This window comes from Gopherus flavomarginatus, chromosome 7 (assembly GCF_025201925.1).
Source record: "Gopherus flavomarginatus isolate rGopFla2 chromosome 7, rGopFla2.mat.asm, whole genome shotgun sequence".
In the NCBI taxonomy this organism is placed as follows: Eukaryota; Metazoa; Chordata; order Testudines; family Testudinidae; genus Gopherus; species Gopherus flavomarginatus.
The window spans coordinates 46,766,499-46,779,720 of NC_066623.1; the positions used below are offsets into that span (position 1 = coordinate 46,766,499).

Below are 13,222 nucleotides of genomic sequence, written 5' to 3' on the forward strand. Positions count from 1 at the left end.
TCTCAATTAAGTCTAGTAAGTTCTGTCTTTAAACACAAGAGTCAAATGACGTTAAACACAAGAGTCAAATGACTGAAGTTAGGCTTAGCGGCCTCTAATTGTCAGGATTGTCTCTGGAGCCTTTTTAAAAAATTGTTATCGTATTAGCTATCTCTTAAGTGGTAGGTTACACAGCACCATTAGTAGTTCTGCAAATTTCATATCTGAACAACAGTCAAGACTGATCACCTTGGCAAAGTAGGTGTGTCTATGCAAATAATGTCTGCTCATTACATCTTTTCCTCCAGATTGTCAATAGATGGCAGGAGAGAGCTCATTTGGATCACCAACGTACTGAAATGGGTATAGCCTAAATTCCTCTAAGCTGCGCAGCTGCGCAGCAGCCAATTAACTGCCACACAAGTGCTCAGGCTGCAGAGAGGAGAGATGCCTCTCCCCTAGCCACAGAGAAGAGAGGCATCTCTCCCCCCCAGCCCAGGTGCTGCTGCAGGGAAAGAGCTTGGGGGAGTTTTCTTTCCCCATTATAGACGTGGGGAAGCCTGACACCACAAACCCTTCATCTCCAGCTCCACCCCAGAGCCCACACTCCCAGTCAGAGCCCTCACCCGCAACCCTCTGCCCCAGTCCTGAGCCCCCCACACACTCCAAACCCCTTAGCCCCATCCCCCACTACATGAATTTTGTTGTGTGACACATCACTTCCATATTGGTGCATACAATAAAATTCATTCTGCACATGCATGGGGAAAATTAGAGGGAATGCTGAGAGTAGCAGCATCTTCTGAATGAAGGAAACTAAACAAGAAATATCAACAACTGTAATCCAGTTGTATGGGAGCAGGCAAACACTGATACGCACTCTGCAGACAACAATTCACTTGCCTTCTTTAGATATCATAGAATTATAGACCTGGAAGGGACCTTGAAAGGTCATCAAGTCCAGACCTCTGCAATGAGGCACAACCAAGTAAATGAGGCAGACCATCCTTGACAAGTGTATGTCCACCCCGTTCTTAAAAACCTCCAGAGACAGGGATTCCACAAGCTCTCTTGGAAGCCTAATTCCCAAACTTAATTACCCTTACAATTAGAAAGGTTTTCCTAACAGCTAGCCTAAATTTCATTGCTGCAGATTAAGCCCCTTTCTTCTTGTCCTGGACAAGGAGAACAACTGATTACTATCCTGTTCATAACAGTCCTTAACCTATTTGAAGATTGTTATCAGGTTCCCCTCAGTCGTCTTTTCCAAGTCTAAAAATGCCCCGTTTCTTAACTTTTCGTCATAAATCAAGATTTCTAAACGTTTTATCATTTTTTGTTTCTCTTCTCTGGACTCTCAAATTTGGTCAAATCTTTCCTGAAGTGTGGCACCCAGAATTTGACACAATACCAGTTGAGGCCTCATTGGTGCTGAATAGAGTGGAACAATTACCTCCCAGATCTTAACTACAACGTTCCTATTAGTACAACCCAGAGTGGAATTAGCCTTTTTTGCAAGTGCATCACATTGTTGACTGATACTCAATTTGTGATCCGCACTATCCACCCCAGATCCTTTTCAGCAGTACTACTGACTAGCTAGTTATTCCCCATTTTGAAGTTATGCATTTGATTTTTTTCTTCCTCAGTGTAGTACTTTGCATTTGTCTTTATTAATTGTATCATGTTGATTTCAGACCAATTCTCTAATTTATCAAGATCCTTTGGAATTCTGATTGGGTTGTTACCCAGGGCTCTTTCAACCCAAAGCTCTTGGTAACTTTTACTCTGTGCAAGGTGGTGTCAGGAAATAAATCAAGGGAGACATGGCTGTCCGACCGACAGATGGCTGGCATAAACAGAACAACACAAGAGTGCTTTCACTTAAAGCTAAACTTTACTTAGTCTCAAGCACTTACACACATCTGCAACAAGTTAGTAAAACACCCCCAATCTTTGATAATTACCAAAGCTGAGTGTGGCTCTTGAGTGACAAAGCAGCAGGCTTCTGGTGGCCAAATCTTCTGTCTGCTGGTGGGACGACAAGATGTATCCAGAGGGAGAGTCCAAAAAGAGTCCCCAAATGAATCCAACTATTTCAAACTTTTTCCCCTTATTTACACATTAGTAATAGAATGACATATCCCTTAAAGAAAACTTGTTAAGTAAGCAGTTTCAAGGGTCAAGCAAGATGTTCCTTCAGGTGTGGGTTTTTCCAGGGTTTGCAGCCTTGAGTCCCCAATAGACATTCCTGGGGCACATCCTGCTCTTTTAAAATGCATGTATCAGCAACTTCAACTCAATTCTTATCAGCAAGGACGCTGGGTCAAGCTGCCCTTTCTGTGGCACCCCAAATCCCCTCCCCTCCCCTCCTGCCTTGGTCAAGCTGAGACTGCTTAATAGGTTGCTTTAACAATAAGCCATAGTGGTTTCAGGCACTTTACTGGTTTGCCAAAATCTACCCATACCCTGTCCTCAAAAGTTCTAGTAACCCCTCCCACAAATTGGAGTCCTCCACAAATGTTATATGTCTACTCTCCCTTCCATATCGAAGTCACTAATGAACATATTGATTACTGAGGTTCCTCAGGGGTCAGTTCTGGAGCCATTACTAGATACGTCCTCCCAGTTGGGCAGTGAACCACTGATAGCTACTTTCTGAGTATGGTCTTTCAACCAGTTGTGCTCTCATCTTACAGTAATTTCAACTAAATCACATTTCCCAAGTTTGCTTTAGAGAATTTCATGTGGGATTGTGCAAAAGCCTTACTAAAAATCAAGATATACAAAGTCTACAGATTTCCCCGCTCCACTAGGCCAGTAACTCTGTCAAAGGAGGAAATTAGGTTGGTTGGCATGATTTCTTGACAAATCCATGCTGGCTATTCCTTATAACTTTACTATATCAGCTAACCAGGTGGTTAAAAATGGATTATTTAATAATTTGTTTCAGTATCTTTCCAGATATAAAAGTTAGGCTGACTGGTTTATAACTCCCTGGGTCTTCTTTGTTCCCCGTTTAAAGACAGGTATAATGTTTGACCTTCTCCAGTCCTCTGGGACCTCATCTGTCTTCCATGAATTCTTGAAGATAACAACTAACAGTTCCAAAACTGCTTCAGCTAGTTCCTTGAGTAATCTAAGAAAAAATTAATCAGGCCCTGCTGACTTGAATACATCTAACTTATTTAAATATTCTTTAACCTGTTCTTTCCCTATTTTGGCTTGCATTCCTTCCCTCTTGTTGTTAATATTAATTGAATCATAGAATCATAGAAGATTAGGGTTGGAAGAGACCTCAGGAGGTCATCTAGTCCAACCCATGCTCAAAGCAGGACCAACACCAACTAAATCATCCCAGCCAGGGCTTTGTCAAGCTGGGCCTTAAAAACCTCTAAGGATGGAGATTCCACCACCTCCCTAGGTAACCAACTCCAGTGCTTTACCATCCTCTCAGTGAAACAGTGTTTCCTAATATCCAACCTAGACCTCCCCCACTGCTACTTGAGACCATTGTTCCTTGTTCTGTCATCTATTATCACAGGGAACAGCCAAGTTCCATCCTCTCTGGAACCTCCCTTCAGGTAGTTGAAGGCTGCTATCAAATCCTCCTCAACCTCTCCTCATAAGTCATGTGCTACAGCCCCCTAATCACTGCCCTCTGCTGGACTCTCTCCAAACTGTCTACATCCTTTCTATAGTGGGGGAGGCCAAAACTCCAGATGTGGCTTCACCAGCGCTGAACAGAGGGGAATAATCACTTCCCTCAATCTGATGGCAACGTTCCTACTAATACAGCCCAATGTGCTGTTAGCCTCCTTGGCAACAAGGGCACACTGACTCATATCCAGCTTCTCATTCACTGTAATTCCCAGGTATTCTTCTGCAGAACTGCTGCTTAGCCAGTCGGTCCCCAGGCTGTAGCACTGCCTGGAATTCTTCCGTCCTGTCCCTGTTGAACCACATCACATTTCTTTTGGCATAATCCTCCAATTTGTCTAGGTCACTCTGGACCCTATCCCTATCCCTCCAGCATATCTACCTCTCCCCCTATCTTACAATCATCTGTAAACTTGCTGAGGGTGCAATCTATCCCATCATCCAGATCATTAATGAAGATGTTGAACAAAACTGGCCCCAGGACCAACCTCTGGGGAACTCTGCTTGATATCAGCTGCCAACTAGACATCGTGCCATTAATCACTATCCACTGAGCACAACGATCTAGCCAGCTTTCTATCCACCTTATAGTCCAGGGATTGGCAACCTTTGGCCCGTGGCCTGCCAGGGGAAGCACCCTGGTGGGCCAGTTTATTTACCTGCTGCCTCTGCAGGTTTGGCCAATTGCAATTCCCACTGGCTGCAGTTTGCTACTCCGGGCCAACGGGGGCTGCGGGAAGCGGCGGGGGCTGAGCATTGTGCTGGCCATCACTTTCTGCCACCTCATTGACTGGCAACAGCAAACTGCAGCCAATGGGAGCCACGATCGGTCGAACCTGCAGACACAGCAGGTAAACAAATCTGCCAGGGCTGTGGGCTAAAGGTTGCCGATCTCTGTTACAATCCAATCCGCACATCTTTAACTTGCTGGCAAGAATACTGTGGGAGACTGTATGAAAAGTTTTGCTACAGTAAAGGTATATCACATCCAACGCTTTACCCATATCCACAGAGCCACTTATCTCATCACAGAAGGCAATCAGGTTGATCAGGCATGACTTGCCCTTGGCCAATGGCTCTGCAATCACATCAGCCAACTCCTCCAACACCCTAAGATGCATTGCTTCCAGCTCCATAGATTTGTGCATGTCCAGCTTTTCTAAATAGTCCTTAACCTGTTCTTTCACCACTGAGAGCTGTTCACCTCCTCCCCATACTGTACTGCCCAGTGCAGCAGTCTGGGAGCTGACCTTATCTGTGAAAACCAAGGCAAAAAAACCATTGAGTACATTAGCTTTTTCCACATCATTTGTCACTAGGTTGCCTCTCCCATTCAGTAAGGATCCCACACTTTCCCTTTCTTGTTGCTAACATATCTGTAGAAACCCTCGTTACCCTACACATACTTTGCTAGCTGCAATTGCAATTGTGCTTTGGCATTCCTGATTGCTCAAGCAATATTTTTATACTCCTCCCTAGTCATCTGTCCAAGTTTCCACTTCCTGTAAGTTTCCTTTTTGTATTTAAGCTCACTGAAGATTTCTCTGTTAAGCCAAGCTGGTCGCTTGCCATATTTTACTATTCTTTCTGCACATCAGGATGGTTTGCTCCTGCATCCTCAATAAGGCTTCTTTAAAATACAGCCAGCTCTCCTGAACTGCTTTCCCCTTCGTGCTACTTTCCCAGGGGATCCTGCCCATCAGTTCCCTGAGAGAGTCAAAGTCTGCTTTTCTGAAGTCCAAGGTCTGTATTCTGCTGCTCTCCCTTCTTCCTTTTGTCATGATCCTGAACTCAACCATCAAATGGTCACTACCTCCCAGCTTCCCATCCACTTTTGCTTCCCCTATTAATTCTTCCCTGTTTGTGAGCAGCAAGTCAACAAGAACTCTGCTCCTATTTGGTTCCTCCAGCATTTGCACCAGGAAATTGTCCCCTGTACTTCCTGGATTGTCTGTGCACTGCTGTATTGCTCTCCCAGCAGATATCGAAGTGAGTGAAGTCCTCCATGAGAACCAGGACCTGTGATCTAGAAACTTCTGTTAGCGTCCAAAGCCTCGTCCTACCTCATCCCACCAGGACATCACCCTTGTTGCTCTCACCTCTAAACTTAACCCAAAAACTGTCAACAAGCTTTTCTCCAGTTTCATACTGGAGCTCTGAGAAATCATATTGTGTTCTTACATATAGTACAAGTTCTCCACCTTTTCTCCCGCTTCCTGAACTGTTCATACCCATTCATAACAGTGCTCCAGTCATCTGAGTTACCCCACCAAGTCTCTGCTACTCCACCCAGATTATAGTTCCTTGACTGTGTCAGGACTTCCACTTCTTCCTGCTTGTTTCCCAGGCTTCTTGCATTTGTGTACAGGCACCAAAAATAACTAGCTAATTGCCCTTTTTCAGTATGATTCAAGAGGCCTCCCCTGTTGCACCTACCTCCTTGTGCAGAGAGAGGATAACCTCTCTTTGCAGACTATCACTGAGGGCTATGGCCCTACTCCCAGCACGAGCCAATGCGCACTCAGCTGGGCAGCTGCGTCCCTGGTCCTGTGGCTCATCCAGAGGCGGGACTCCACGTAAAGTGTGTCCCGCTGGGAGCTGGCCTGGCTGTTGCTATAGCGCACTGTGGAGCTGGGGCAGGCACAGAGCCTGCCTTACCCCCGGTGCTCCTCTGACCAGGAGCCACATGACCTAAGCCCATGCCCAGATTTGACACCCCCCAAAACCCAGAGCATCTGCCTGCACACCAAATCCCTCACCCCCCAGCCCAATCCCAGAGCCTGCACCCCCAGCCAGAGCCCTCACCCCCACACACCCCAACCCCTTGCTCCATCTCAGACCCCCCTCACACATCTGAACCCCTCATGCCCAGCCCCAGCCCAGAACCTGCACCCCCAGCCCAGAACCCACACCTCCTGCCACACCTCAACCCCCTGCCTCAACCCACAGCCCCCTCCCAATCTCTCACCACACTGAATTCTGGAGCCCCTTCCTGCACCCCAAACCCCTATCCTGACCCCAGAGCCTCACCACCTCCTGCACTCCAGGGAGAGGGAATATAACAAACTGGGGGCAGGGCCTGGAGAAGGGGTAGGGCAAAGGTGTTTAGTTTTGTGCCATTAGAAAGTTAGCAACACTATCAGCGACCATCACCTGGGTGAACGGGCTCCTGCCCCAGCCACCCACCGGTCCTCCAGGGCCCGACAGCCCGCACGTTGCCAGTCTCCGTGCGAGTGGGGCCGACTAGCCCCCAACCTCAGGTTCTCTCGGCAGTCCGTCTCTCCAGCGTCCCGGATTTCCTCTCTACAGCATGTGCCTCCTCTATGGTTCCGGCTTAGTCTAGCCTCGATACTGCCTCTCTATCGTCGATTGGCACCGTCTAGCCTTTCCGTAGCCTCGCTATGGTATATGGTCCCTCTAGTCTACACACCTCTTATCTATGGTTTCGGGGGCGTTCTATCGGTCACGCACCCTCTCTGGCGTGTCCCATCTAGCCTTCTCGCGACCTCTCTATGGGCTCGTTTGGCTCCCTCTAGGCCTCACTTTCCTTCTCCATGGTTTCTGCGGGGCCCCTCTACCCCTGACGTTTCCTCTCTGTGGTCTCCCGCGTGGTGCCCTCTGGGAGCCGGGACGCGAGAGCGCGATGTGGCGGCTGCCGGGGCTGCTGAGCCGAGGTCAGGGGTCTGGAGCGGGGCTCACACACACGCTGCTTATCGCGAGAGTCGCGACCTTGCCGGGCCGGGGTTTGGCAGCGCTGCAAAGTCGGGGCTGGGCGATGTCCCGAAGCCCGCAGCGGGGACAGGCACAGCCCGGCCCCCCACTCCGGGGGCACCAGCAGCCCGGCTGGGCAGCTCCTGACGGGGCTAGGGCTAGAAGGGCTGGCTTGGCCCAGTGCCCCTTCCCGCCGCAAGGTCGCATTTTCTTCTTAGCAAGTCTCCACGGGCTCCCCGTGCTGGCTGCCTCAACTCCTGTCCTGGGCCCGTAACGTTCCCAGAGCCCAGCCAGGCGGTCCAGCCCTGTTAGCAGGTCCTAGCAATCAGCCTCCCGGCCCGGGCCTTAGCTCCCTCCCCTGCCTGTTGCTGGCTCAGTACAGCGTGCCCAGAACTCAGTGGCTCAATTACATATACAGCGTGGGGAAGGTTGGTTAGTCTAATAAATGAAAGGGGGGGGGGAATAAGAGCTCCCTTTCATGAACACCTAGCCAGCCAGTTAGCTATGAAGTCCCTCTTCGTGGCCGTTTTCTGCTTGTTTTACCTGTAAAGGGTTAACAAAGTTCCCCAAGTAAAGGAAAAGGAATGGGCATCTGACCAAAAGAGCCAGTGGGAGGCTAGAACTTTTTAAAATGGGGGTAAAAAAAACCTTGATTCACAAGCCAAAATAAAGAAATAAACCTAATTGTGTCTACTTAAACATACCTTGTCCAATGATTTCTTCTAGGTAGGGAAGATGAATTTTTATACCTTACATTGCATTACTTCTTGTAGCATTGTTGCTCTGTGGCCTTGGCTACACTCACACTTTACAGCGCTGCAACTGGGGTGTGAAAAAACACCCCCCTGAGCGCTGCAAGATACAGCGCTGTAAAGCGACAGTGTAATCAGGGCAGCAGCGCTGGGAGCGCGGCTCCCAGCGCTGCACGCTACACCGTAAGGGATGTGGTTTACATGCAGCGCTGCCGCTCTGACTACACTCGCACTTCAAAGCGCTGCCCCGGCAGCGCTCCCGCAGCGCTGCTGGGGCAGCGCTTTGAAATTCCAAATGTAGCCATACCCTGTGTTTCCTTCTCCGGAGAACAAGAGACAAAGGAGAAGATTTTTCCCCCATTTTAAAAAGTTCTAGCCTCCTGTTGGCTGTTTTGGTCAGGTGCCTACTCCTTTTTCTTTACCTGGAAGGGAGCTTCCCCCCCCCCCACAACTTTCATTTATTACATGCTCACTAAGCTGTGACTACCTGCCTCTAGTGAATTCAAGTACTTGCTAAACTACAATTTCCATTTCAATTAACCCTACAATTCAACAAAGAGTCCTGTGGCACCTTAAAGACTAACAGATGTATTGAAGCATAAGCTTTCGTGAGTGAATACCCACATTGTCAGACGCATGCATGCCACAGGACTCTTTAAGGTGCAACAGGACTCTTTTTGCTTTTTACAGATCCAGACTAACATGACTACCCCTCTCCTAAAATTCAAAATACCCCATTTTTAGGGAACTTTATGACCTCCATGGCAGAAGCATAACAGCCACTGCTGCCCACATTTCTTGAGCCAGTTTTGGCTGCAATCCATCCTTCCTCTTTGGATGGACGCTGAGGCTGGGAACTTGTGCCCCAAACAAGAGAGTTCCTGGAAATTCCACACCAAGTGAGGATTAGACTGGAAATGCTCTGACAGCTTCCACTTCAGGCTGCTTGATCCCCAAATAACTAGAGATGGGGGCTTGACTTTCCTTGTGCTAACACCAGTTCACTCCTGAAGGGAACGGAGAATGAGGTCTCTGGCTCCCTGTGGAGCAGAATTCATGCCAGTGAGGCAGTACAGACACCCTTATGTAGCCGGACCCAGTGTTCACGAGGGGACAGAGCATGTCCTAATGCTGGGGAGGCTGCTCTGTCCTCGAGCTACTGGAGTGTCTGGAATCTCCTCCCAGCAGAATCCCAATGCATTGGTTCCCTCTCCTTCTAACTCTACATGCAGCCCTTCATCGCCTCCATGTGCTGAATGCTTCAAGCTCTATCCATGGGATCCCAACCCTCCCCAGCAATGAGGAGTTCCGGAACACCACCTCAGCAATCAGTGCTGGACAGACTCCATCTGAACAGAGGTGAGGATGGGTAGCCTTCCAATGGGGGAAGCAGGGAGGAGATCTGGGCAGCCTCTACAGTGCGGTACCCAGCTAGAATGCAGAATGAGGGTCAGGGAACCAAGGAAGAGCCCTGCATAGCCCACGTGTCCCATTCTGTGTTGAGGGAGAGCCACAACTGAGGGTTCTCTCATAGTCCTCAGTGCCCACTATGCCTGTAGGCAGCAGGGAAGCGGCTTTTGGGGTCTGCGTGGACTGGACTTCTTAGCCAAAGGCAAGAACTGTAAAAGGGAGTCCTGAGGAATGGTTCCCATTTGGGTTTGGTCTGGTCATACCATCCCTTCACCTCAGCCAGTGTTGGAGACAGCAGCAAACATACCGTAAAGATCATCCTATTCTCAGGAACTGCAACATGAAATTCCTTTTCCTGATGGTCATCTAAGGAATTGCTGAAGTCATCATATTTTAATCTAGGTCTTGGTTTTCTCTCTGTTTGCCCTTCCCATAACCTAACTCAGCTTTACCTCTGGTCACAGGCTCCTACCCCATGTCTTTCTCCCTACTGCACGAGGCAGACCTCCAGCATAGTCCCCCTCCCTTTATCTCTTCCTCTCCTGCCTCAGATATCCACACTAGGGAGAGTGTTCTAGCTAAATCCTTTGTATATCCTCTGGTGTTCAGTATGGGTGCATGCATGTGACTGCGTGAGGTCTCCATGGTGCTCTGGAACCCCTTTGGCCAGTCTGTGCAGGCCCAAGGTCAGGGTGCATTCCTGGTCTCTTCCCCAGCACTCTGACTGGTGAGTCATACTGGTGCTGCAGCATGGGTCTGACAGTGTGGCACAGCCTGTCTCCCTGTGCTGTACCCTGGCCATGTCTACACAGGAACCTCACCACCATTTACAGTGAGTGGGTGCTGCTCCAAAGCTGCCGTTAAGCTGGAGCTCTGCCATCTTATCATGTAACTTTTCCTACTCAGAGTAGAGCTAGACACCAGGGTAGTGCTTGCCTGCTGCTGCTTCCTCCAGCAGCAGTGAATGGCACCCAGGGCTAATGCAGCTGCTTTGTGCCTCACACACTCTCCACTCCTCTCCAGCCCTGTATTGCCCTTTGCCTCATCTTCAGGAGGATGGTGATTTGCTGATGTGAAGCTGCTGTCTGAGTGCTTGGAAACAATGTAAATGTTTCACAGTGGCTCTCCCAACTCAACCTCCCACGCCTGACCCATTTAAGGCTTTATATATGCCTGGAAAACATTACTGAGCACTGCTGGCCTGAAGACTGAGCCAAGTGGCTCGGTTATTGGCTCGTCATCAGTACATCAGCCAGTGTAGTCTGGCAAACTACTGGCAGGATTAGAATTTACATATAACTTGTGCTTGCTGCTGGCGATTGGGTGCCCAGGTGCTCTCAACTGATCAGGACAAGGATCCAGTGCTGTGGGGCCAGGACCCTTCTCACTGGCCTTGATGCAGGATTAGGTGATGGGGTCCTTATGGCCCAGTCAGGTGGTCCCTGTGAGTGAGGAAGAAATAGGTGTCCCAGGGAAGTAAGACAGGGCTAGGGGAGGAATAGAGTGGCTGCTTCTCCAACCCAGGGGAACAGAGGATGAGGGGTTCAAAATTCAATAGTGCTTAAGGTTGAATTTTGAAACTGAAATGATCCTAGAGAAATCTGGGTGAGAAAGGTCCACGCAGCCCAAGCAAAGCTCGGGTTGCTAAAACGTTGCAGGAGGTTCTATGCATTTCTCCCCCAGGCACATGCTTGTTTCTGTCTGTATTCCCCTTCCACCACCTCCTCCCCACCACAGTTCTGTCATTGATGGTCCTGGGTTTCACAGAGTAAAAATTTTAAGGCCATTAGACCATGTAGTCTGACCTATGTAACACAGGCCCTTGAATTCCACCCAGTTGCCTCTGTATTGAGCCCAGCAACGTGTATTTAGCTAAAGCATCTTTCAGAAAGGGAGCCAGCCTGGATTTGAAACCATCAAGAGATGAAGAATTCACCATTTCTTTTCCTCGCTAGTTTGTTTCAATGGTTTATAACCTCACTATCTTAAAATTTTGTGCTTTATTTCTATTTTAAACGTCTGGCTTTATCTTCCAGCCATTGGTTTTTGTTTTGCTTTTCTCTGCTAGATTAAAGAGTACCTTAGTACCCAGTATCTCAGTCTTCTTTTTGATAACTTTAAACAGACTGATCTCTTTAAGTCTGGCACTGTAAGGCATTTTGTTCAGCCCTTACATCATTTTATGGCTCTCTTCTGCATCCTTTCCAATTTTTCAACATCATTTTTAAAATGCATACACTGGAAATGGATGTAGTATTCCATATCAGTCTCACCAATGTCCTATACAGAGATAAAATCATCTTTCTGCTCTCTGCACTCACGTTTATATCTCCAAGGACTGTATTGGTCCTTTTGCCACAGCATTACACTGGGAGCTCATGTTCTACTATGACCCCTAAATCTTTGTCAGAGTCCTTGTCTTCCAGAATATGCTTCCTTCAGGGCTTTGGAGCGGAGCCCGGAGCTGGAGCTTGGAGCAGTGGAGCTGCAGGTTTTTGCCCGGAGCTGAAGAGGAGCTGTAGCAGTCACTATTGGTGCGAGAGCGGAGAAATAAAAAAAATGTAATTGTTCCAAATCCCTTAGTCTGTAGGTCTGACCTGCGTTCCTCCCTCCTACATGTATAACTTTCTATTTGGCTGTATTAAAAAACATTCTATTTGAATGGTCCCACCTTACTAAGTGATCCAGGTCGCTCTGTATGGCTACCTTGTCCTCATCATTATATGCTACTTTGTCAATCTCTGTGTAATCTTCAAATCTGATCAGTGGGTTCTTTTATATTTTCTTCCTGGTCTTTATAAAGATATTGAATAGTATTGGGCCTAATACCTATCCCTGCAGAACTTCACTAGAAAAATTCCCTTCCAGGATGATCTGTCAGTTAGCCAGTTCTTAATCCTTTTAGTATGGCTTGATATTGTATAGTGCTCATTTAAAACCCAGAATGTTGTGACATACCAAGGTACAGTTCAGACCAATGAGTATCTGTCACCCCTGCCCTGTAACCTGGGGTGCCCTTTTCACTGCTTTGCTGCTGGAGCCAGCAACCTGGACTGCTCACAAACAGCCTGTAGTATGTAAGTCACTCCTAGCTATGTCTGTGTGTGCTGCAGGCAGCCAGCCACCCCTTGGTTCTTACCAGTCTTAAAGAATCCAGAGGGTGAGCCAAGCACATTCCCAGTCCCAGATCTTCCCCCAGAAACATATGTCTGTGCTGTCCAGCCATCTCCTGTACAGTGCAAATATATTGAGTCTGTTCTTCTTTTGAAAAAATAATATGCACACAACTTGTTACCCCAAATGGTGTTCCTGGACATTTCAGCGAACACATTAAAACAAGTTTATTAACTATAGAGAAAAAGCTTGTAAGAGTACAAGTAATGAAGTGTAAAAGTCAGAATTGCTTACAAGAAAAATAAAGGTAGAATGCTATCTGGGTGCCCAGTTTAACTTTGCTATGAATCTAATATAGTTTGTTTTCTCAACCACATGCTTTCAGCACTCTTACTGACCAAACTCGCGGGTTGGGACCCTCCCCCGGAATCCAACAGCTGCCTCCTTTGTCTCTTCAGGTGCAGAGAAAGCAATAGGCAGGGAGAGAGAGAGGGATGCCTAGGATGTTTGTCCCAACTTTTTATAGTTTCAGTCCCCTCTTGAAAAACATTTCTAGCTGAGACCCAGAAGACAGAGTCTGTGTGGAAGGATATTCC

At 47.9% G+C, this 13,222-nt stretch overlaps 1 protein-coding gene and 1 long non-coding RNA gene across 3 annotated transcripts in view; one reads left to right on the forward strand and one right to left on the reverse strand.

Annotated features, from left to right (window-relative positions):
• The window catches only part of LOC127055911 (uncharacterized), a 28,108-nt gene extending 20,960 nt beyond the window's left edge, over positions 1 to 7,148 (reverse strand). The window contains exon 1 of one of the 2 annotated variants that reach the window (XR_007775646.1): positions 6,793 to 7,148. This is a non-coding gene — a long non-coding RNA (uncharacterized LOC127055911). The remainder of the gene's footprint in view (positions 1 to 6,792) is intronic. The other variant, XR_007775645.1, reaches the window with a different exon arrangement.
• Positions 7,084 to 13,222, forward strand: part of DELE1 (DAP3 binding cell death enhancer 1) — a 35,323-nt gene continuing 29,184 nt past the window's right edge. Inside the window, exons 1-2 of the mRNA XM_050963217.1 lie at positions 7,084 to 7,313; positions 9,335 to 9,461. Of these exons, the coding sequence (XP_050819174.1) occupies positions 7,283 to 7,313; positions 9,335 to 9,461 (158 nt within the window). The 5' untranslated portion in view covers positions 7,084 to 7,282. The remainder of the gene's footprint in view (positions 7,314 to 9,334; positions 9,462 to 13,222) is intronic.